This window comes from Saccostrea cucullata, unplaced genomic scaffold (genome assembly GCF_032062105.1).
Source record: "Saccostrea cucullata isolate Sc308-1 unplaced genomic scaffold, CSIRO_AGI_Scuc_v1 ctg718, whole genome shotgun sequence".
Taxonomy (NCBI): Eukaryota; Metazoa; Mollusca; class Bivalvia; order Ostreida; family Ostreidae; genus Saccostrea; species Saccostrea cuccullata.
In genome coordinates, this window is record NW_026918836.1 from 1 (window position 1) to 26,590 (window position 26,590).

Sequence of the window (26,590 nt, forward strand, 5' to 3'; positions counted from 1 at the left end):
AGCAGTAAATCCATAAACAGTTTATACCTTTTGTGTAAATATTAGGAAGTCTTAAAGAAATATAAAACGCTTTTAAATTTTAACGTGCCATGTAGGATCAATTAAAAAAAACCAATCATTTCTAACGGAGTTTTCATTTAATTACCAGGTAATATATTGGGGGATAAGTTTGCCTCCATATTCTTTCTTCCAAATTCGTAATCTGTTTCAGAATATTCTTTTCTCAAAGAGAACAACTCCTAACAAAGCAAAATAAGGTTTCATAAAAGCTGCAAATGGATGATATGAGCTTTTTTGTAATTTCAAATTGAATTCCATTAAAATACTTTATTTTTCTCATAATTGTATTAGAGTCGTAAAGAACGAGGAAAAGAAAGTTGAAAGTGATTATGACGTCATAATGGATCTAGCACCAAGAAGCTAGTCTAAAGACAATTACTAGATCTTGACCTAAAAAAGAAGTCGAGAAGAAATATTATTTATTGACATACGATAAATAGACACAGTACAATGAACAAGAAGCTCGTAATATATTGCGTCAAGTGAGCTATAACTAAATATATAAAATTCCTTTAAATGGTGATCACCTCAAATTCAGCAGATAGGGGAGATTTGTTGGCCACGTGTCCAAGATTGGTATAACAGCTCTGCTCCTGGAATTGCTCTAGAAATCTGTCTGTAGAGATAGACCTTGCTCTTCCTCTGAACGATTCGTATAACGCCAAATAAACTGTTTTGTACTGATCCTGTATATTTATAAAATATATACGATTTATATAATGAAATAATTGTTTCATAATGTCCATTAATACTTTTAATCTTTTAAACAACGATACTTCCAAAAATTAAAAGTAGACGTTTCACCTCTCCCTGTATCATGTTCATTCTGTCTTTTCTCATAGTTTCTAAATATTTTGGAATATTAATTTTTCCTGTTTCGTCAGCTTGCCGATAGAGGGCGTCAAGTGCAATATATGTCCCTGTCCTTCCGACACCTGCACTTTTTTCAAATAAGAAATAAATATTTGGATTTTCAAACTTTCATTCAAATGTTTTTCACAGAGATTATGTTATTGAAATTTGATATATATTGAAAGAAAAAAGAAACGCAGGGTAGCATAATGTTCGAAAAAATTTTGACAACATGACCGAAAATTACGAAAATTGGTCAGAAGATAAATTTAGTTACTGTGCACCAAAATCAGTATTCAGAATTACTCAACCGTGAAATTTATGAAGTCACGTAGGGAAAATGCTAAAAAGCCCAAAACACGTGCAATTTGATAACGACGAGTTTGTCAACAAATCTTGTTGCATTATTTAATGCATATGAGGTATGCACATCGTTTTTCATCATTAAGAGACATTATGAATTTCTTGCGATCTTGGCACAGTTTACGGAAGTTCAATGGGGTCTTGTTTTCGAATTGCCTAATTAATGAAAAAGGCAACAACGGTTTACTAAGCAGTTTCTTGTAAATTTTCCCCGATAAAACTTGTTACCCGTTGTCAGAGAGGGTCTGGAATGGTTTTCAATCAAATAGAGCCATGTTACGAGCGGGTTATTAGTCCTGCCATTCTTAAATCGCCACCTTACTACCACAAAAACAGCCATTTATACAGTTGACGATTATAATCATTACCTTCGTACGAAATTGAAAGAAAACCATTCTGCAATTTGGTTTTTTGAGCCAGTCAACTTACTGCTCTATTCCTCTCACTGGCGCATGCGCGCGCCGAATGAAGTATTTTTTTTGCGTGGGTACCCATGCCAAATATAGCCAGGGTTTGAAAGATAAACACTCTGAGGAAATTCCATGCAAAGGAAAAATAAGGCTCTGATAGATGTAAGGGAGAGACATTGAAGATAATGAGAGTTTTCGATTTTCACTTTTTGGGGGGTTTCGTCATTTGAGCTTCAATAATTCATGAATTATCAGACAAAATCAAATCGGATTTTGGTTATGGCTTTTTGAAAGATGAATTTAAAAGTTAGATAGGAAAACTAAAACATAATTTAAGAAAAACAAATTTAATTCACCTCAAAAGTTTACCCTGCGTTTCTTTTTTCTTTCAGTATATTTGCAGTAATTAATTTTTTCAATATTTCTGAAACAAGAATTCCGCATCCTTCAAAGCAGGCAAAAATTTCAAACACCATAGGCAAATCTTTAATAAATAGCATTATACCTGCAGTGAACTAATGAATATTCCGCGTAGTAAATTGCAGACATCTTCATCACATGACGATGAAATACTACGAGACTTAATGGATCAGGGACCCCGTGATCAGGCCATTGTGTATAGTGGAACATTATGACGTCACGCTCAGTATTTTCCTACCCAATGATTAAATAGTTTGAAAAGTTAATGTAATTGATATTCATAAAGTGTTTTCAAGAACTTGTGCATTCAATATGAAAATTTGGTGGAAAATCTCGAAATTATATACAAGTACATCATTCAACATACTCCACATAAAGATATTTATAAATACATGTATATCAAATTATTTAAATGAGTGATACAAAATTATTGGTCAACTCACAACAGTATTTCGGATCCTTAGTTTTCTTATTGTGTGATTTGCGTAAACTTTCTCATCTTGTTGCCTGACGTACAGTTGGCCGTTCTGAATTTTGTCGTTAACATTTGGCCAATACAGGGCACATTTTGTCTAAATAAAAACATTCAACTGATAATATTGATAATTACTTTAAAAAAAAGAAAAGAAAAACACTATGTGGATTGAAAGGAGGAAGAATGACATATTCTAAGTTTAATGACAGTTTTTTGACTGCACAATATCATATGTTATGATTCTTATCTAAATTTTGAATTTTTCTATACCTTCATGCCTTCTTTAAGATTAGTAAGACAAACGATGATAGAAATATTTTCTTGCCAAACCATTCTCCAGAAGTCTGCAATTGTCTTTGGTTTTGGTCCTTGATAAACGAATGATAAGAAATTTTGTATCACTAATTCTAGATATTGTCACACTTGTGGTGGATTAAAATATTAATCGTCCACATCAAATCAATATAAAATTTTCAATTTACCTTGTGTGGCAATATAAGCCCTTCTCCCTTGTGCATTCTTCAAGCAAACAAAAGTTTAATTCAAAACATGATTTAGCGTAAGGAAGTTTAACACATTGATTACATTATAGATAGGTCGTTAAGCATTTTTTTTTCTTTCTTCGATTTATTCATACAAAATTAGCAAAAAAGAGACAAAATACACATTGATGAAAAACCATATCTTTTATGTTTAGAGTTACAAATGGCAATAATAAAAACAGACATAGATATTAACTGTCGTTAATGGTTCATATGAAGAACATTTTGTTGTCAAAAAGAGAAAGCGAAGAAACATACACTGAGAGTAAATATTTGCTAGGAATTGTAAAAGCTTACCTCAATGTAGTTTGCATTAATATAGTCTGATTCCTTAGGATTCAATTTTTTAAGGATAACTCTCGAATGGTCATCTATAAATTGTACGTTATTATGATTTAGAATCAAAAATCATATTTACCAAACAATACTTATATCTTAATCTTAAATATCTTAATGGACTTTTGTGAGAAGCACCGACTTCTTTTACAGTTGAACCTATATCATGTACGGAAGTACAGACTTGATAATAGATAAAAAGACCCTTTCTAGTGTTCATAATTATGGTGTTAAGGGTGCTAACATGTGAAGACTGGGTGTTGAGGATAGGAAGGTTGCCGGTTTCTTCTTCAACTTATCTGTGCTTTGACATAACCTGTTATTTTCGTTGATTCAAATGTTGAGCTAAATGTATTTACATCGTTAAAGACCTTTCGTACATTGTCCTAGTGTTAAAGTAAGCCGTCAACTGTAAAAGTCAGCGCACCTTGCAAAATTCCAATAGACGTATTTAAAGTTAGAATTCTGAAGTGAGAAATATTCAACACCATGTAGAGGGATACAATGTAACATGCATATTTGCACATAGCAGTGTTCCATTTTAAAGAAGTATGTTGTGTGTTAAATAATACAGCAAGAAAAGAAAAAAAGTATCTAAATCAGAAAGCATTGACATAATCTGACGATTTTTATGATTCTTTAATATAAAAAGCAAATATAAGCTTACATGGGAAAGTTGTCGTGTATCGATTCTTTGAAACGTTCTCGGGCTTTTTCCCTTCAGTACATGGATACAATTCTCCCCTTGGTATTTTCTTAATTCAGAACAATAACATTTTAGTAAATGAAACTTCTAATTAAATGAATTTAAATTTGTTTTGATATTCTTTTAAAATGAGGATTTAACAAGGGTTGTCCGCAAAGTTCGTGGACAAGCTAACAAGAGGCCCATGGGCCTTATAAATCACCTGAGCATCATGCAACAACTTTCAAATGATTGAATTTGGTTCATGTTTTAAGCTAGATGCTATGGCATTCACAATTTTGAAAGAGGCACCATTGCTAATAACTATACACTTAACAGTTGTTTAGTTTGTTTACTTAATAGCCATAAGCAGGGTAGGGGAACAAAAATGCATGTCAGCTAATCAGAAATATTCAGCAATAATCAGGAGTGCCCCTACAAAACAGATTCAGAATCCCTGACCCAGGGGCCATAAAATTCAAAATTTTTGTAGAGACACTCTTGCTCATCATAACTATGTACTTAATTGGTTTTATTTAATAATCAGGAACAGAGAAGAAAATTTTCAAAGAAACAATGCATTTTCATTATATAATCAATAGTGCTCCGACCTAACAACAGAACCCCTGACCCCGGGGTCATAAAATTCACAATTTTGGTAGAGGCACTTTTGCTCATCATAACTAGGTATTTAATTAGTTTATTTACTACTCAGGGGCAGAGGAGAAGATTTTCAAAGAATTAATGCATTTTCACTACATAATCAATAGAGCCCCGCCCTAACACCAGAACCCCTGACCCTGGGGCCATGAATTTCACAATTTTGGTAGGAGACTCAATGCTGATTATTATCATATCAACAGTTTGACTGCTTGATGTCAAGGAGTAAAGAAGAGGATTTTTAGAGATTGCACTAATCTTAGTGGTTTTTGCCCCACCCTCAGGCCCCAGGGGGGCAGGGACCATGAAATTCACAATATTTATTCCCCTTTTCCCACAGATGCTATATGCCAAAATTGGTTGAAATTGGTTCTGCGGTTTTAGAGAAGAAGCTGAAAATGTTTAAATGTTAACGCACGACTCACGACGGACGACGACGGACGAAAACGGATAGCAACAGGTCATCTGAGTTTTCTCAGGTGACCTAAAAATTAAATAAAAGTTGCGTCACTGACAATTATTATTAGAATATTTCTAATCCGTTACTAAATATGAATTGAAAAATATAAAGTTTTATTCAACTTCATATGATTAATTATAATTATAACTTCATAATTAGACTTGTAATGGAGACCCGGAGCACCGCTAAATTTTAATTAAAAAACCTTTTATCACTTTATAAATTTCATTTGTATTTTATAAACCTCTGCTGAAATCTGAATGAATTTTACATTTTGAGGTTGACATAAGTTATCACTCCAAACCTGCAAAATTGGAACTTTTAAAGTTTCAAAATAGCTGAGCAATCAAAGTTAGAACATATCAAGACAGGATCAGGATTATTCACAAAAGGGAGGTTTTCGGAATAATTGATCAGTGAACAGTGATAAAATTCTGTGTAGACATTGGAAAAAAACACCTAGAGACCAATCAATCCTGTAAACAATCGGGAAAACATAGTTTTAAAAACCGTTCATTAGTATTTAACAGCCTGTCTCCGAGAAAAGCATGCAAAATAGTCCGAAAGCAGGTTTCTTCGATTGCCTTCAAATTTTATGAGCTAAATCTACAATGCATAAAATGAAATCAGACAAATTTTTACTGAGCTAATCAAACCCACATACGTTTTATGGCCTGTTACTAAAAATAGCTCTTATGCAAGAAAATTTGAGGTATTTTTTTTAACATTTTAGACATATTTGAGGAGAGAAAAAAATTGCAACTTTAAAAATTATTCAAATATTCTGTTTGTAGTAAAAGAATAAAGGTTAGTTCTTTTTAAATACATAGTCAGAGTGATTGACATTCATTTTGTTTTAGTGCAAATAGGTCATGAAATTGGCAATGTTCCAAAATTTTGAAAAAGTGACAATTTTTAGTGGAATTGAAACTATTCTAGTTAAAAGGGGGGATGTTTTAACCCAGTAAATTTTAATGCTTATTGTTAAGAATACCTATTTTAACAAAATATGAAAAAATTACCCTTGGCCAATGTACACTTTAGAAAATATTGAAAGTCAAAGTTTGTGTAATTTTCACATAAAAAATTTCAAGGATACAGTTAGCGCTACTCAAAAAATAGCTCAAATCATGTCCAAAACGAAAAAAAGTTATTTTCTAGAGTTCTTCCTATCTGCATTACAGAATTTAAACAAACATAGCTCTCAATTTAATACTTAATGACTTTAACTTTTAAAAAAATACATGGAAAAAGAGGCCGGGGGGGGGGGGGGGGGGGAGGGACTGGCTATGAATTCTTTATAAACCTCTAAATGGATAAACTTAAGTATAAACCTTTATTATTCAATTATAGCCTTTTGATGAGGTCAATCCCTCGATATATAAACCTTAGAGAAAGCATATCGACCGAGCACTTCGTGCTCGGTCGATTTGCTTTCTCTAAGGTCTATATATCGAGGGATTGTATGGAATCATAAGGCTACAATTGTTTTATTATTTTTTATTAGTTAATAAGAAATGTCTTAAAATCCTTCTTTATAATACCCAGTAACTTCTCATACAAAGCATTGTTATGTCATTGTATTATGACATCACAGTAATGAAAACCAGCTGCAGTATCTGTTTTAGAAAAATCCAGTCTATAAAGACTATTGTGATGTCAGCACTATTGTTGTTTCCAGAAGAACGTTTCCAATTTTAGAAACAGCAGGTTTTATAAATTTTTAAAATAGAAACATCCAGTCTGCAACACTTTTTATACTTGATCATGTGATCCAGTTTGAGCCAATCAGATAGTTGGAACAGTAAAGAAAAATAATAACACTTTTTATACTTGATCATGTGATCCAGTTAGAGCCAATCAGATAGTTGGAACAATAAAGAAAATAATAATTACATTTAATACATGTATACATACTTGGTCAATACTTACACAAGTGAACCAAGTGAACACATTATTCATCATACTAGTCATTTGATCAACATATTCATTTGAGTGTTAAAGTACAAACAATTTCTGCAAATTTTCAACATCATCGATACAAACATTGAGATTACTGGGGGAAGGTGAAATGACTTGAAATTTTTTTTTGATGAATGTAACACAATACATCCTCCTTTTTTGGAGCTACTTAGGTATTTATTTTGTTTATAAAATTTCATCATTTGCACTCATTACTTTCTTCTTCTGCCATAAAACACAATCTGGACATTTACTGCTCTCTAACAATCTTCACGTATCATAGACAAGTAATTGTTCACTTTCTGGGAGAATCATTTTCTGGATTTTGAAGCCAAACCAATTCACTTTCCTGTTGGCTCTTATTGAACTCCACCAATGCCTGTTCCTGATAGGACACTTCGCAGTTTGTATCAGTAAATTGTGAAACTCTCTAATGCTTTGAACATTTTAGTAGGATATAAATTTGCTGTGATGTTCTTACTTGATCTTGAATTTGTAAAATAAGTGAGATTTCCAACTGCCAAATATTGTTCAAATTTCAAAATTGAAAATTCTTTTTGGTCTGATGAATATTAACAGGAGTTATACATGTATTGATGATTACTACTCTCTTTGCTTGCTGTAGTGTTTCGACAACTTTCACAACTGGTATCATCTTTCACTTGATCAGTCAGATCATGGTTTTATTGAAATGGCTTTTCAGTTCTGCTCCATTGTTCCTGCTTTCTTGGAAAAACTGCATAACCTATGAAACAAAATGTACCATGAAATGAAAAGAAATATGTCCTCCTTCTTTGAGTATATATCAGTAAAATATGATGACAGAAAGAATAATTTTTTGTACATACATAAGTAACTGCTAAATGGAGGAAAAGTGAAGTTGGATCTTTGGAAAGGTCTACGTAAGAAAATAATGACAAAATGATTGCTGTCATCAACACTGATTTTAAGAATATTAAGTTTATAATTAAAACAAGAGGCCCATGGGCCATATCACTCTCCTGAGCACCGTGGCTAGCATAAAAGCAGAAATTAGTTTATTATTGAAAAGTTTAAACCCAAAAGTAGTCCCAATCATTCCTAAAAGGCAAGAGGGTATGATTTGCACAAACTTGAATCAACACTACCCGAGAATGCTTCCATATAAATACATGTATGACCAATCATGGCTTTGCTATTCTTAAAAAGATTCTTAAAGAATTTTCTTATATATTTCTATGTAAAACTTTGGTCAGCCATTTTTGCCCCACCCTACCCCCCGGGGTCATGATTTGAACAAACTTGAATCTACACTACCTGGGGATGCTTCCACATAGTTTCAGCTTTCCTGGCACAGTGGTTCTTGAGAAGAAGATTTTTAAAACATGCCACCTTATTTTCATTAATTCCTAATTATCTCCCCTTGAATGAGGGTGTGGCCCTTCATTTGAACAAATTTGAATTCCCTTAACCCAAGGATGCTTTGTGGCAAGTTTGGTTGAAATTGGCCCAGCAGTTCTTGAGAAGAAGTCAAAAATGTGAAAAGTTTACAGACACACAGATGGACAGACAGACAGTAGATGGAAAGACAGGCAGACAGTGGACAAAATGTGATCAGAAAAGCTCACTTGAGCCTTTGGCTCAGGTGATCTAAAAACTTTTCCTATACATTTCTATGTAAAACTTTGGTTGGCCATTGTGGCCCCGTCCTAGGGTAAATCATTCACATTTACACTTAGACTTGATCTGTTGATAATTAAATTAGTGTGATCAAGGGAATAGCAAAAATCAGCTCTTTATGTACCAAACAAAGTAAGAAATCACTGGCTTTATCATTGTGACAAAACTGTGTCACTGAACATGCTGAATAGCTCTATTAAAGAGCATTTGACTATTATAATAATTGTTTTTTTTTTCATATATAAGACTTCTAAACAATTCTTACCATTTACATCTGGATCAGGACACTTGTCTTTTAATGTACTGGGGTCCAAAAAAATCCTCTGCATGTTGACAAATGCTGCTACAAGAAGTGAAAGTTAATAGTAAATTATTTATAACTTTACCCAGGTTTGTTATACAATTTGAATAATTTAGACCTCTCCAACCTATGGTATACTAAATAAATTAAATATCATATTGTGCATGCTTAAATGTTCTGTATAAACTTTCTGTTTAATATGAGTTCATATTATCATAATCCATTACCTTTCTAAAATATCAGTTTTGCAAAAATGTGTATTCATTTTGAATATATTAATTGTTAAAGTAAATATGATAGAAAAATATGTGTGATAGTATTTGGATAAAAAACCTTTCCTTCTTTGAATACCTGGTACTTTTATATATACTCTTTAGTTTAGACTTATTTTGAGTAGCAAACTATTTCACTACTTGCACAATACCACAATTCAAAAGCATAAATTACATGTATGCGAATCAAAGCATATGTGCAGTTGAATGTTGAATATTTTTTAATCAGAGAAGTTTTAATTTTTACTCCATCTCTTAACAACTGTTTGAACTTTCTTAATTTCTTTACAAAAGTTTACATGTATAACATATCAAACAATAAACATGACTGTTCCTAGTTAGAACATTTTCATTCATTATTTAAATTTCTATTACAAATTCTATATAGGTCACTGTAGATATTGAAATAGGAGCTGCAACTTGGATGTCCAATTTTTTTTTATTGCAGAATTATTTCAAGAACAGAGAAAAAATATTTATAATCTTCTGTTGTTCATATTTGCCGCATTGCAATGAAAGAACTTTTTATAACCTATGATTGAAGCAAGATTGCATTATCGTTGTCCTGTACAATATTGAATTCTTAAATAATTCTATATTTGCTTGTAAAGGTCTTTCTTCTAAAACACTTTAATACTTCATTTTAGTCTTACTGAGCATACAGGTTTTAATTTAAATACAAATCAAACATTATAATACATTATATAATTTTTATGGCAAAATAAAATTCTTAAAAATGCAGCTCATAATGCTTGAAGTAGAGATCAGATATTTAGCCTACCTGTCAGCATGGTCAGATCCTTCAGTTTCTCGTCAACGTCAAGGTAGCAGAAGTTTGTAATTTCTTCTTCGCCATTTTAACCATGTTAACCCCCCACGTTATCCGTATGTCTTGGATAGATTCATAACTTTAAATATACCACCGTATACGTGGTCAACATGGTCATGAGAAAAAATCCACATTTCACAATCAATCCTCTAGTCGGTCCATAACTTTTTCCCATACAACCTGATACTATAGCATCTCGGTCGGAGCTTTAAAGAAGCGCAGTGTGGTGGATCCTTGATACTGTCATACAAATAAAATACATACATGGCACGAAATGTATAAAAAATCTCCGAAGTTGCATTGTCCTCTTGGTGACCCTGACACATTGGAATGTCATTTCCGCCTTTTTCACATGAAGACTTCCACAACGGGAGATAACTCTTATGCACACTTACTCATTCTTGTCATCTTATTTTCTTTTATCATTTTTGGAGTAATTTTAAGTTTTATCAACTTTTAAATTTTTACAGCCTTTCTAAATATAAATTCAGACTAAAATATTTTTATTGGTCATCAAATGAATCCATATTAATAGTATTTGATTAATTCTATGGTACAAAATGAGATTTTGCTAACATGCTTAGGTCATCATTTCAACAATTTATAAAATATATCTGCACTAAATAGCCAAGGGTGAATTTTATATATTTGATAGAACATAAATCAATTATTATAAAAAACTTTATTTGATCAAATTATTTTATCCCCCACCGCTGTACCACTGTACTAAATATCCATAATAATTCTGAATTTCCAAACTTCGCCTAACATATGGCTTCAGTATAGACTGCAGATAGTTGTAATCATTATGGAAAATAGATATTTGTAATTTTTGACATATATGTATTTATGCAATAATAAAATACTGTATTTAAAATAATTATGCAGTGACTTTATCAGGCCTCAAACTTTCCTATTTTTACCTTCTATATAATGCCAATTATTGCTAAATATAGAAATTCGGTTGTTACTAAAAATAGATGCATGTGACACACTTTTACAATTTATTTTTTATATCCTAATACAACCCAGATCTTAAAAATATATGACAAGATGAAAAGCTCTATACACCCTTTTGGACATTTTTTCAGATTTTGCATGTTTTTCTCAGAGACAGGCTGTTAAGTGTCATACGATATTTTCTGAAGGAACAGTTTAAAGGATGACATGCAAAAAACCGATCATTCCGAGATTTCGTATTGTGATTTTGCCGTATTTCCGTAAATGAAATCTTTTTTACGCGGACAGAGGGTGGATGATTGCAGGATATGAGACAGACATTATTAAATGAAGGATATAGAGATAACGAACAGTATTCAATCTCAAAGTCCATAAAACAATACAAAACAAGAGCACAGCAAACACGGACCTCCGAAACATCAGAGGTGGGATCAGGTGCCATGGAGGAGTGAGCATCCCCTGCTGACCGGTCACATCCGCCATGTGCTCCTTGTCATGATTGGGAAATAACGGGAAAATCCGTCGTCAATTCAGTGTATACACAATGGACTAACAATTGGTATGAAAAACGTCAGTCAGCCTTTTACTAAATAAGTATGAAAGTGATTTGTCAGACTCTGTGGTATCTTTTATCTCAAGCTCTCCTGGATATATCGTATTGACGTAGGAATGGAAATTACCATTGTTAATTGACAATACGTCGTCGATATATCTGAAGGTCGAGTTGAAGGTCACAGCAAGTGTTTTCTTCATTTCACACATAAGATTTTGCATAAATTCTGCTTCATATGAATACAAAAATAGATTTACTAATAAAGGAGCGCAATTAGTTCCCCTGGGAATTCCAATAGATTGTTAGAAGACCTGGTCTCCAAAAACCAAATAGATATTATCATTCAGAAACTAAAGCATCTCCTTGATGTCAACTTCAGAGTACTTGTCTGTGCGATCAGAATCTTTTTTAACAAAATAATTTTGCAGATGACCAAGATGACCAATGACCAGGTAAGTAAATTTACGAGTTCCATTTTTATTGGAAAAGCAGCTGTCAATGATATTAAAAAGAATTTTAATTTACTGTGGGAAATGGTTGTGTATAAAGTTGAAAAGCCGTAAGTTTTTTAGGCTGTTGATTTTGGTAAAATCTCGTGATTTCAAATTGTCCAAAAGTTCTTCTGATTTTTTTAGTATCCACATCTGATTCACACCACTTTTTGAATATATGGTTGCACAGTACTCTTGAAGTTTTTCCTTCATTACTGTCAAAATCTTAGTGAGGAGTAACGAAAGAGGCTTGGTTTAACATCTACTGGAACCCGCAATGTATCTTTGTAACGATTCTTATATATTATTTTACGTATGAAACCTGAACATTTTGTGCACATTTTAATCACTGGCTAAAGCGACATAGGAAATGTATTGAGTTAAACGATTACTTTGTTAGAAAAGTTACATGTACTCGTATTAAGCTTTTGAAGTCGGTTAACGTCACAAAATTTTGTTTTAGTGCTCCGGGTACATGTATGAGTGCGTGTCTGTTTTGTATCTGAAAAAATATAATTATTTGTGTTTTGTTTTCGTTGAAAACTTGCATAATAATAGAATGATACATGAATTTAATGAAAATAATAGTTTAGTATGTTTTAGCAATGTTTGTCAGTAATTATTCATGTTGTCCACGAACTTTATGGACAACTCTCGTAAAAATACAGACAATCATATATGTTTAGCTTGAATGTCATGTTATCGACAATTTTCAATATGCTCTTATTATGATCAAATACATGTAAATAGACTTAAGGACAGATGATACAAACAAATTTTTTCTTTGAAAAAGATTTAAAATCATGTCACAAGTTTACAAAAGTGGATGGTTCTTAAAATTTTTTCTCCGAAGAACTAGAATATTAAAAAGACTTTGGTAACATATTCTGAATTTTTTTTAACCTGTAAACCTTTACTGAGTGTGATTTGTCTATATTTCTTTTTTCATTGAAATATTACTAATATTTTCCAAGTCTTTTTAATATTCCAGTTCTTAGGAGAAAAAATTCTAAGAACCATCCACATTTCTAAACTTGTGACATGATATTAAACCTTTTTCAAAGAAAAAATTTGTTTGTATAATCTGTCCTTAAGAAATTAGAAATTCTGTTCGAAATATTTAATAATTTTGGTTAATTGAAGCCCAAAAGAAGATTGATGTATTGTTTTATTTATTGATTAGATAATTACTTTAAAATTGAAATGAACTCTTATTTGTTTCCATACCTCATATTCCTTTTTAAAAGAAGCATTCTCATTGTTTGACATGGACTTAATTCTTTCCTCTAACTCCAAAATTGTTATCGTTTTATGCTTTGGAGAAACCTTTTCTGGTACAGATTGTGTGTTAAAAACAACGTTGTCAAAGCCATTTATTTCAATTTCGTCATGATCTGAAAGAAAAAAAAAACAAACCAACATTTCAACACACAATTTCCTATTAAACATTCATCTGAAAGATTTCATATTCATCAGATATAAAAATACATATCGGGATTTATCTACACTGTGGAAAGTCAAATATTACACAATTTATATACGTTGTTGCTTAAATACTCTGGGACAAAACATAATTTTTTTTATCAATATTTAACTTTAATCTGAATTTGATTACAACCGTCCCTTCAATGATTTGGCCGATTGAAATAAAAGACATTACCATTTGAACTCTGTTGTCTATTTGAAGTGTTATTTCCCCTGGTATTTCTCTTCCGTCTGCAAAATAGAAATAAGAACGTGTAATTTTGTTTTTAAAAACGAATTTTTTTGTTTAATTAACATGTATATTTACTAACAAATAAAATATTTTTATGAAATACAAAACCGTCACAGTATCTCAGTGGATAAAGTTTAGATGATAAAACCTTTTTGTCTATTCTTCCTTAGTACCATAAAACATTTGCATGTGAAAATTCATTGTTAAGTCATGGGCAAGACATATTTTACTCTTTTATCTTAAAACTAAAATTGGCTCTTAAAACTAAAATTGGCTCACTTTTGTTCCAAGTATTCCTTTATCAAAAGGGATATACATGTACAAATATGGAAATATGATACAGATCAAAGTGTGCTCGTCTACGTTTTATGACCCCCGGGGCCATATGTCATTGTATAAAACAAAAGGTAATGATATTATAACAATGCAATTACCGAATGATAAATATAGCTGTGATGACAACAGCTCCTATAAAGAGGAAGCATGTAGCTAATGAACCTCCCAGAACACCGCTATCTGCTGCCTCTGCCTCAAATGCTGTCTTCCTCAAAGTCAATGCTTAAAGAAAGTAACAAGAGAAATTGTGTTAGAAGTATACTAGTAAATATTATAGTTCTGCATGAAGCTCAAGAGAAATTTGACTGATTTCTTGTTTTCAGATCTCACATGATGTAAATGGAGAATGCATAATGTTAATTTATTCGCAGACACTTTTTTAATTACTTTTTCAGTAGCTGACTGTCAATGATAGTTACTGACTAAATGAGAATTTTTCACTGAAATCGAAACAAAATTTTAAAAATAATTGTTCAAATTTATCAATGTGATAAAAGAAACTGATATCAAATCTCGCCACCAGTGAAAATAGATATATTTTAAATACAATGTTCCCTACTTTCCTCTAATGTTTAAGATTTTTAACATATACCTATACATCAATGTTGTATATATACATGTACATGTATCTAATTTTGTGTCTTGCTAAAGGAAAAATGCATATAAATTACACTGAACATTTTCATTACTTTTTCGCAAAATATTTTAAACACTTAACACGCATTCTCTGTAAGCACCAAAAAATCTGGAAACGACATGTCTCGGATTTTGATGAAATTTTCACCATAGGTGTGTCTTGGTACAAAACTAGTAAATATGGTGTCGGAAGTTCCACACGTGCACTTGGTTGCCATGGAGACGGATCCATTGAATTCGGCCATTTTTGGCCCATTTTGACTAAATGAAAACATGAAAATTGAGGAAATGTAAATGAATATTTATCGGTATCTAATACACTCTAACAAAAATCATTAGATCATATGATAACATGACCTTTTAAGGTACACAGAGCATATAATCGTTTATTCTAGAAATATTCTTCCTGTAAGAAAAAGGTCATGCAAACTGACATGGTTTCTAAAAATTTGAAAGATGGGGAAATTGGAATTTTTTGAGATCTTTGAGGCTAAATAAGAAAAATTGTCCGCGTAAATTTCCCAAATCTTATATGTGTTATTATACTTGGGAATAAGTAGTGTCATTTCATGAAAAAACATAAGTGGGCTTTTGCTCCTATTTTTAGTAACATGTATCTATAAATAGATATATTTTAGAAATATGTGAAAAATCAAATTTTGGCAAAGTTTAAATTGTCATTAATGCATAATTAGAATGTATGTTGTAAAATTTGAAATTTAAATGACAAGAGCTGGACACCACTAGCTTGTATGGACAACGGTTGAGCGGAATTTCCATTTCTATTTTTAGTAACAGGTGGCTAAATTAGAGATGTCTCTGAATATGAGGAAAAATGGCATTTTTGTTCTAATTGGAAGCTTCATATAAAAAACCTAACAAATATAAAGCTTTCTACAATATGCTTTCAGAATGTACATGTGTTTGTTCAAAAATTGCTCCAATATTGAGGATGGACTCTTGTCTCATTTAATGGCAACATTGGTCTAAAAATAGATTACTCGAATAATTAAGAAAATGTCGATTATTGCACCTTTTCAGGCAATTTTTTAGATGTAGTTGCTGCATAATTGGAAAATATTTTGTAATATTTTAGATGTAAATGACAAGAGCTGGATACCACTAGCAGGTATGGATAATTGATGAGGGGAATTCCCATTTCTATTTTTAGTATCAGGTGCCTAAATATAGAGATGTCTCTGAATATTAAGAAAAATGGCATTTTTGTTCTAATAGTAAGCTTCATATAAAAAGTCCTAACAAATATAAAGCTTTCTATAATATGTTTACAGAATGTACATGTGTTTGTACAATAATTGCCACAATATTGAGGATGGACTCTTGTTTCATTTTATGGCAACAATGGTCTAAAAATAGATTACTCGAATAATTTGAGAAAATGTAGATTATTGCACCCTTTCAGGCACTTTTTAGATATAGTTGCTGCATAATTGGGAAATATTTTGTAAAATTTTAGATCTTAATGTTAAAATCTGGATACCACTAGGTGGTATGGATAATTGTTGAAGGGAATTCCCATTTCTTTTTTTAGTATCAGGTGGCTAAATATGGAGATGTTTCTGAATATTAGGAAAAATGGCATTTTTGTTCTAATTGGAAGCTTCATATAAAAAGTCCTAACAAATATAATTTTCTACAATATGCTTTCAGAATGTACATATGTTTGTACAATAATTGCCCCAATATTGAGGATGAACTCTTCTTTCATTTCATATCAAGAATGGTCTAAAAATAGATTATTCGAATAATTGAGCAAATGTAGATTATTGCACCTTTTCAAGCACATTTTAGATGTAATTGCTGCATAATTAGGAAATATTTTGTAAAATTTTAGATGTTAATGACAAGATCTGGACATCACGAGCTGGCCAGTTATGAATAATGGTTGAGGGGAATTCCCATTTCTATTTTTAGTATCAGATGGCTAAATATAGAGATGTCTTAATACTAGGAAAAATGACATTTTTCTTCTAATTGGAAGCTTCATATAAAAAGTCCTAACAAATATAAAGCTTTTGACAATATGCTTTTAGAATGCACATGTTTGTACAATAATGCTACAATATTGAGGATGGACTCTATAGCAACAATGGTCTAAACATAGATTACTCAAATAATTTGAGAAAATGTAGATTTTTGCGCCTTTTTAGGCACATTATAGATGCCATTGCTGCTTAATTAGGAAGTATATTGTAAAATTTGAGATGTTAATGACAAAATCTGGACACCATTAGTCGGTTTGGACAATGGTTGAGGCGGTTTCCCCGTTCTAGTTTTAGTATGAAATGGCGAAATATAGATTTGTCTCTAAATATTAGGAAAAAATGGCAGGTTTTTGGTAATTTGAATCTTCCTAGAAAACGTCTTAAATATAAAGCTTTCTACAATATGCCTTCGAAATGAACACTTGTTTGTACAGGAATTGCTACATTTAGGACTAACCCTTTTTTTATACCAACAATGGACTAAAAAGATTTCTAGAATAATCGAGAAAATATTGGTTATTGTACCTTTTCCGGCAATGTTGGAAAGAAAAATCAATGTTATATCGTTAGTCTGGAAATTTTTGCTGTAGATAAATTTTTAGCAAATTTGCGAGTTCATTGCATTCGCAAAAATATTTTTCTTAAAAATAAATTACAAATAAGAAAATGTTAACAAAGCAGTGGTTATTCGCAAAATTTTGATACGTAAAAATTAATAAGCACCATTTTGACCTGAATTCACAAAATATTTAAATCGACGTAAAAATTTCCAGATTTACAGTACAGGTTGTACGTGTGACTGACAAATAATTCCAATCTATTTAGTGAAATGCACACTATCTGAACGTGGGGCTCTCTTTTCTATTTGTAGCACATCCACTTATATGTAGCAACTTCTCAGCAAAAGATATTAAGAAGAAAAATGACAAAGGATTAAAGGAGCTTCATTGATAACATATTTACGAAATATACTGTTGTATTCAATATGTTCAATATATCATGAGTATAATAAAGTTTTCCTAGTAAAATAATCATGTGACTGATAAGTATAAACTATATGTAATATCGGTAGTTACCGTTAACTAACAAGCATAAAAACAATGATGATATTCAGTTCTACTTATATTTGAAATATGCAAAATCAATGAGGACTTCCAGTTCTATTTATAGAAACAAAGAACAAGGTACAGTTTCAATACAAAATATTTAAAGCTCTATATTTTTCTAATATATGAAAGTGATATAGGAAATCAAAATTCACTCTTTCTGAATCATTAGAATTCCCTGCAGTAAAAATACACAAATCATTTTTCTTATATGACCTCCTAAATGCTAATTGTCACGTCATTAACTTGTGTATTTTCCTGTATTTTCTTAAAAACTTGCAGAAGACATCAATTTTCCGTGGAATATCTTCTTTCAGAAGACATACTCTGCCACTCTCGTCCAGAGAGATTTTTAGATAACCGATATGTAATTTTTCATAGCAGTTTACATAATCCAAAAATTAAAGAGGGCACCGTGGCTAAAGGAAAATCAGCACAGAAATGAGTCATTTTGAGGCATTTCTGCATTAAACTTAAAAGTATACCAAATTAATGACGTCATATATTCTGAACGACCTCCCTTCGTGTCATATTCTTTAATGATCTATCATATTCATCTACTCAACGATTGTTAAAGCCAATTTCACAATTTTTTAAGAACATTAAATTTTTAGGGTACAATAAAGCTCAAACCGTACCTTCTTATAAAAGAGACAAGAGGGCATCAACAGTCATGAGAGTAACCCTGTAACAGATCAGTGAAATGGCATTTTAACAAGGTCCTGTTATTAGAGATTAGATTCCCTAACTTCTCCTCTTGTTTAAAGAGAAAATCCCTATGTTTGGTACATGTATTAACAAAAATCCTTAGATACTCTGTGACAATTTTGACAAAAAATGACAAAAGGTTCTTGAAATCTGGTGACTATCAAAAAAAAAAAAAAAAAAAATGCAGAACACAGAAACTGCCATATAGAATACGTTCTTTGAGTCTTCGTCTCAAAAAATTAAAAGTCTTTGGACAAAATAAACTTGTAGATGAAAATAGTACAGGTACATTGTCAAAGACTAGAATCAGAATTATTTTACAGAACAATTGAAAAGATTTTTAAAGTTTTCTTATAAATGGCCTAAATATCTATATTTCGCCACGTGATACTAAAAATAGTAATAGGACCCCCCCCCCCTCAACTTTTGTCCACACTAGCTATTGGTGGCCAGCTACAGTCATTAACATATCAAATTTTACAATATACTTCCTAATTATGCAGCTATGACATCTAAAATGTGCAAGAAAAAGTGCAGTAATGTACATTTTCTCGATTATTCCAGGAGTCTATTTTTAGACCATTGTTGCTTTAAAAAAAACAAGAGTTCATCCTCAATATTGTAGCAATTATTGTACAAACAAGTGTTCATTCTGTTGGCATATTGTAGAAAGCATTATATTTATAAAGACATTTTGTACGAAGATTCAAATTAGCATAAAACTGCAATTTTCCCTAATATTAAGAGTACTTCATATCTATATTACGCCACGTGATACTAAAAATAGAAATGGGAAACCCCCTCAACCATTGTCCCTACCTGCTAAATGTTGTCATTAACAGCTAAAATTTTACAATATACTTCCTAAGGAATCAGCAATGACATCTATAAAGTGCTTAAAAAGGTGCAGTAATCTACATTTTCTCCATTATTCGAATAATCTATTTTTAGACCATTGTTGGTATGAAATGAAACAAGAGTTCATCCTCAATATTGTGGAAATTATTGTACAAACACATGTACATTCTGAAAACATATTGTAGAAAGCTTTATATTTGTTAGGACTTTTTATATAAAGCTTCCAATTAGAACAAAAATGCCATTTTTCCTAATATTCAGAGACCTATCTATATTTAGCCACCTGATACTAAAAATAGAAAAAGGGGAATTCCCCTCAACAATTATCCAAACCAGCTAGTGGTATCCAGGTCTTGTCATCAACATCTAAAATTTTACAAAATATTTCCTAATTATGCAGCAACTACATCTATAAGTGCCTGAAAGGGTGCAATAAGCTACATTTTCTCAAATTATTTGAGTAATCTATTTTTAGACCATTGTTGCCATAAAATGAAACAAGAGTCCATCCTCAATATTGTAGCAATTTTTGTGCAAACACGTGTACATTCTGAAAGCATATTGTAGAAAGTTATATTTGTTAGGACTTTTTATATGAAGCTTCCAAATTAGAACAAAAATGCCATTTTTCCTAATATTCAGAGACATCTCTATATTTAGGCACCTGATACTAAAAATAGAAATGGGAATTCCCCCCATCAATTAGCCATACCTGCTAGTGGTATCCAGATCCTGTCTTTTACATCTAAAATTGTACAAAATATTTCCTAATAATGCAGCAACTACATCTAAAAATTGCCTGAAAAGGTGCAATAATCTACATTTTCTTAATTATTCGAGTAATCTATTTTTAGATAATTGTTGCCATTAAATGAAACAAGAGTCCATCCTCAAGATTGAAACAATTTTTGAACAAACACATGTACATTCTGAAAGCATATTGTAGAAAGCTTTATATTTGTTAGGACTTTTTATATGAAGCTTCCGATTAGAACAAAAATGCCAATTTTCCTAATATTCAGAGACATATCTATATATAGCCACCTGATACTAAAAATAGAAATGGGAATTCCCCTCATCAATTATCCATACCAGCTAGTGGTGTCCAGCTCTTGTCATTTAAATTTCAAATTTTACAACATACGTTCTAATTATGCATTAATGACAATTTAAACTTTGCCAAAATTTGATTTTTCACATATTTCTAAAATATATCTATTTATAGATACATGTTACTAAAATTAGGAGCAAAAGCCCACTTATGTTTTTTCATGAAATGACACTACTTATTCCCAAGTATAATAACACATATAAGATTTGGGAAATTTCCGCGGACAATTTTTCTTATTTAGCCTCAAAGATCTCTAAAAATTTCAATTTCCCCATCTTTCAAATTTTTAGAAACCATGTCAGTTTGCATGACCTTTTTCTTACAGGAAGAATATTTCTAGAATAAACGATTATATGCTCTGTACATGTGTACCTTAAAAGGTCATGTTATCATATGATCTAATGATTTTTGTAAGAGTGTATTAGATACCGATAAATATTCATTTACATTTCCTCAATTTTCATGTTTTCATTTAGTCAAAATGGGCCAAAAATGGCCAAATTCAATGGATCCGTCTCCATGGCAACCAAGTGCACGTGTGGAACTTCCGACACCATATTTACTAGTTTTGTACCAAGACACACCTATGGTAAAAATTTCATCAAAATCCGAGACATGTCGTTTCCAAGCCCTATAGTAAATTCGTTGGTGCTTACAGAGAATGCGTGTTAAGACTTCAAATGATTGAAAATATGCTTTAAAAGATTTTCTGCAGTAGAGAGATAAGGAGTTTATAAGATATCTTGTAACAAGCCACGAAATGGAAAGGTGTGTTTGTCATTATGGTAAGTATTTGCAACGATTAATTGTATGCCTTTTTAAATCTCATTTGTATGATGGCCGATATGAGCCGTCAAATTACAAGTAAGAGTAGTTCTATTATGTACGCAGAATTATTTGACTTTAGTAGTATTACCTGTATCATTTTGTACATGTACACTTTGTCAAAAAAACTTAGAAGGGACAAAATAAAAAACAGGTGTTATCTGATTTTTCTTCTAATTTCTCCTGTTAATTTCCCCCATTTTAGTTGTTTAATAAATGCTGTGTACCTTACTTCAATTGATCAAAAAATGCAGCGATATTGGATTTTTTTGTCTTTGATCTCAAAATTTATTTTTTTTATCATAGAATATTTTGCTTCTATTTAGATTTCTCTGTTTTTTTTTTTATTTAACTCTCATGATAACAGAATCTTAACCTCCTTCGTAGTCCCAAATACTGGTTAGAGATTCCAGAAACAGTGGAGCTGCATCTTTATTATTTTTTCTATCCAGATGAAAATCTGTCGCTTGATCGAACTATCGAGGAAACATTCCGTAGATTTCTGTTATTTGGGACGGAGACTAAACAAAAACACGTGTGTTTTTGTTTTTGTTTTTTTTTTTACGAATGAGGGTGGGTAAATACATGTTAATGCTGTATTCCAATTCTTTTAATGATACATAAAACAGTAGGATTGATTTTAATTTTACAAACATTGTCAGTGATCTTATCTGTCGGGGTTTTCCATCATTGAAGGCATATTTTGTATGTTTTGTGAGAGTCTTTTTTCAGATTCCATCGTAAATCAGCTGCATCTTTTTGTAAAACGTTATGTATTTCCTAATTCTATTTTTTTTTTACTCGTTCCAATGAAAATAAAATAACGAAGAAAAAAAGTAATATGGAAACAGTGCAAAGTATAGAATAAAAAATAAACACATTTTTTACGCAGATCATCAAGCGACAGATTTTCATCTGGCGAATAAAAAGCAATAAAGATGCAGCTCCATTGTTTCTGGAATCTTTAACCAGTATTTTGGGGCCTACGAATGAAGGTTTTTTGTTGTGAAAGTTAGAATTTACAAAACCAAGAGGAAACTAAATAAATAGACACAAAATATTCTATGATGAGAAAAATTAAATTTTGAGATCAAAGACCCCCCCAAAAAATCGTTGCATTTTGTGATCAATTGATGTAAGGTAAACAATATTAAATAAGCGCGGATCCAGAAATTGAAGTTAGAGGGGGCGCAAAAAATAGGCAGGCCGCCTTGAGGCCCCCAGTGGGTCCAGGGCAAAGGCCTGTTGGGGGCCCAGGGGGCGAAACCCCTGGAAGCTCCTGGATTCTAGAGATTTTGTAGTGTAAAAAAAGAGGTCTACCAAGTAGACATATTTACATCCTCTAGACGAAACTGTGATTTACGCTAACTTTGGTAATTTTAGGGGGGATGCGCCGGGTGTACCCCCCTTAAATCAGCCACATTAACAACTAAAAATGAAGGAACAAGAGGTCCCTTTGGAACCCATGGATTCACACAAAATGGAGATTAATAAAAATACGCAATTTTGTACGTATTTAGATCACATAAATTCCTTTATATACATAAATACACGAAAGTCAAATAATTCTCCATACATGATAGAACTACTCTTACTTGTAATTTGACGGCTCATATCGGTCATCGTACATTTGAGATGATCTGCATCAAAACCCGTAGAAGTACTAAGCGTTTACTAATACGACCTGAATTAGTATGGTATCGACAGTCTGGGATTATCACATAAAGATGGTAGATCAGGGATAGAATAATGTTAATTGAACGTAATGTGTTATTGACCATATTTTCAATTACAAGTAATTGTAATTTAATAAACCACTTTCCAAAAAAAAAGTATGGAATCCAGAACTACATTCAATTACACTGATTTTAGATAAATGAAAAAAGCCCCCCCCCCCTTCCATCGGTAAGTGATTGATTGTATATTGTTTAACGTCCCTCTCGAGAATTTTTCACTCATATGGAGACGTCACCGTATGCCGGTGAGGAGCTTCAAATTTAGACCTATACTTGGCACTCATAGCCATTGAGCAGTGAGGGTTCTTTATCGTGCCAGCGCCTCTACTGACACGGGACTACGTTTCTAAGGTCATATCCGAAAGACCCGTGACTTTCACTTCTATTGCCGAGCGCTTGGCGAAGGAACAGTCACTACCTATTTTTACGTCTTAGGTATAACAAGGCGCCGCGAACGAGACTCTAACTTGGGCCTCACGATCATGAAGCGAACGCTCTACCACTGGGCTACCATGACCGGTCTATCTGTAAATGACGTTTTGGACAAAATAGTTTGATTGTAAAAGTTCTTATTAAAAAGAATTTGAACATAATCATATCCCTTTTAAGTAAATTGCACTTTAAATATTGCCCTTTTTCATTTTCTTCAAAACGTTTATATCAAATTAGTCTTTGTAAAGTATACAAATAGAATTTATAACTTTTTTTAATGAATTTGGCGCTATAATAAGTATTCCAGTAGCTTCTAATCCTTTTGCTTTCAATATCTTCAGCTTGTGTTAGAAGTTATGAACAGGTGCTATATGTAATTAGTGCACTGAGATCATGTACATAATCCTTTATAGATATTTTTCACACATTTTAACTCTGACTTTAAATTGCAGATTAGCACAGAATAAGTCAAATACTAACATTTTGAGACATGAGATAGCTTATGATGCTGAAATAAGGAAATATTAGGATAAAAAGCATCCATTGTACGTTTAACATTAATACATTGGATCTAAGCTAAAAAATGATTCCAACTTTTTTTTTACATATAGATTAAGGTAAAGCCATAAGTAAATTAAACTGTCTACTACTCAGTATCCATATATTCTTCTCACAAATGCCCCAGTGGAAATAATAAAAGATTCAGCTTGGTAGGAAATTCTTCTAATTTAATAGATGTAGGTTAGGGGCACATTATTGGAAAATTATTTCAGCATTTTAATAATATTACTGTAAAAATGTTGTAAAATAATCTACTATAAATATATTGGAATGTATATGATCATATACTTAAATAGTATTTTTTTTGTAACTTTCGTAACTTTTTGTAATTTGTAATTTGTTATTCAATTAATGACTTTCCTTAACAATTGACCGCATCTCTGCTGATTATTTAGAAAATTAAGTTCATTTTGACTTTGAAAAAAAGAGATTTGAGCGTCAAAAGATGTAGAAGCGAAGCTTAGGAATTTCAACTGTGAAATTGTAAGATTACAATAATGATAAATAATAATTCATTATTATTCACATATAAAAATTGAAAACTTACTATTCTTATCACATTTATCCCCTGTGAATATTTGTTCACATCCATTCATGCAACTTCCATTAAACCTATCACATGTTGCATTGTCAGCACAGTTGCCACATCTTTCTTTGCAATCTGCTCCATAGGTCCCATACATACAATCTGTAAATTTTGTTTGATAAACGTACATAAATTGTAAAACATTTCAGCTTATTTCACATGTTTAAAACTGCGACAATTTACTAAATGGATATGTGAAAAATATTTAAAAACATTTCTTTGAAAATGACACCAAAGTAATAATGATAAGTTTTGTGGTACTTAAATATTTAGGTGTAGAATGTTGTTTATATACGAGTATGTGCATACATATTTATTATTCGTTAATTCTTACCATCAGAACAGTTAAATCCCATCCATCCAGGTTCACATCCTTTAATACATCCACCATGTGTGTTGTTACATGACTTATTTACACAATTTTGATTGCATGTATCGGAACAATTCTTCCCATACCATCCTATATCACAAACTTTAGAAAAAAACAAAATTAAAGTCAAGAGGAATGCAAATCCTGTAAGATTTTCGTAAGCAAGAAATTATAATTTCTGTTTGTTTATGTCATTTCAATAAAATCTTTGGAGTATCTGATAATTGATAACAACTTACGTTTATCACATTTTTTACCCAAATATCCGTTGTCACATCCCTCAGTACAGATTCCATTGAAAGGATCACATAGGTTTTTAAGGCAGTTTGAACAGCTGTTTAAACAATGTTTGCCATAAGAGCCTACATCACACACTACACAGATAAAAAACATTAAATTAACGAAATGCAATTAGCATAATAATATACGGCGCTTTATGCTTTACATAAGTCTAAGTACGGTATATGCTACTGTTATTTACACAAATTAAAGTTTTTGTAGACACTTGAATATACCTTCAGAACAGTTGGAAGACTTCCAGCCTGACTTGCATCCAGATGTACAAAACCCATCTCTGTGGTCACACGTTTGGTTTACACAGTTTACGTTACAGTATTGGGAGCAGTTTTTGCCAAACCAGCCACTCTTGCAGACTTTTTAATCATTGTACAAAGCATAATAATAATAAAATGATATCTGCTCAAATTTTATTTAAAATTGGGTAGGGAGTCTACATGTAATATAAAGATTAGTTTATGAATGAAAATATTTTAATAAATTGAATTATTTCTGAATAATTATAAAGCAATATTTCTGATACACATGTATATTGCTTAATTTGCATTGATAATGCAATATGAATAAATTATTCAAAACACACTTTTATTGCACTTTGGCTCTATATATCCATCCATGCAGCCATCGTCGCAATTTCCATTAGTATTGTTGCAATGAAGACTTATTCTGCAGAAAGAACTGCATGTTTCTGAGCAGTTTTCTCCGTATAATCCCAAACTGCAAGCTGAAAATAGGCATGATTATAAATAACTCTATGGACAATGAAAAATTTTCATGCCTAACATTTATGATAGCCAACTTATATCACGTATAAGTCAATCATCAGTACTGACATTAACAACTTTATCACGAATAAAACTTTTGAATGTTGTACGTCAACTTTGACGTTTTGGGTTATGTGTGTAGTCTTTTCAAATATCAAAATCTTAGTAAATGTACATTAAAGTCATGTTGCGTTGAATTTTGCTGCGAAGAAGGCATTTATCAATACAATTTTTCAAGCTTCTTCTACAAG

General features: G+C 31.7%; 1 protein-coding gene across 1 annotated transcript in view; it reads right to left on the bottom strand.

The window, feature by feature from the left end:
• Positions 1 to 100: 100 nt before the first annotated feature.
• LOC134272037 (platelet endothelial aggregation receptor 1-like) overlaps positions 101 to 26,590 on the bottom strand; it is a 68,587-nt gene continuing 42,097 nt past the window's right edge. Inside the window, exons 9-25 of the mRNA XM_062754276.1 lie at positions 26,159 to 26,299; positions 25,794 to 25,931; positions 25,518 to 25,652; positions 25,243 to 25,380; positions 24,870 to 25,010; positions 14,442 to 14,565; positions 13,951 to 14,006; positions 13,518 to 13,684; positions 4,126 to 4,213; positions 3,420 to 3,493; positions 3,063 to 3,099; positions 2,851 to 2,948; positions 2,549 to 2,677; positions 2,191 to 2,339; positions 865 to 1,000; positions 588 to 746; positions 101 to 239 (exon numbers count right to left, since the gene is read on the bottom strand). Coding sequence (XP_062610260.1) covers positions 138 to 239; positions 588 to 746; positions 865 to 1,000; positions 2,191 to 2,339; positions 2,549 to 2,677; positions 2,851 to 2,948; positions 3,063 to 3,099; positions 3,420 to 3,493; positions 4,126 to 4,213; positions 13,518 to 13,684; positions 13,951 to 14,006; positions 14,442 to 14,565; positions 24,870 to 25,010; positions 25,243 to 25,380; positions 25,518 to 25,652; positions 25,794 to 25,931; positions 26,159 to 26,299 — 2,012 coding nt within the window. The 3' untranslated portion in view covers positions 101 to 137. The remainder of the gene's footprint in view (positions 240 to 587; positions 747 to 864; positions 1,001 to 2,190; positions 2,340 to 2,548; positions 2,678 to 2,850; positions 2,949 to 3,062; positions 3,100 to 3,419; positions 3,494 to 4,125; positions 4,214 to 13,517; positions 13,685 to 13,950; positions 14,007 to 14,441; positions 14,566 to 24,869; positions 25,011 to 25,242; positions 25,381 to 25,517; positions 25,653 to 25,793; positions 25,932 to 26,158; positions 26,300 to 26,590) is intronic.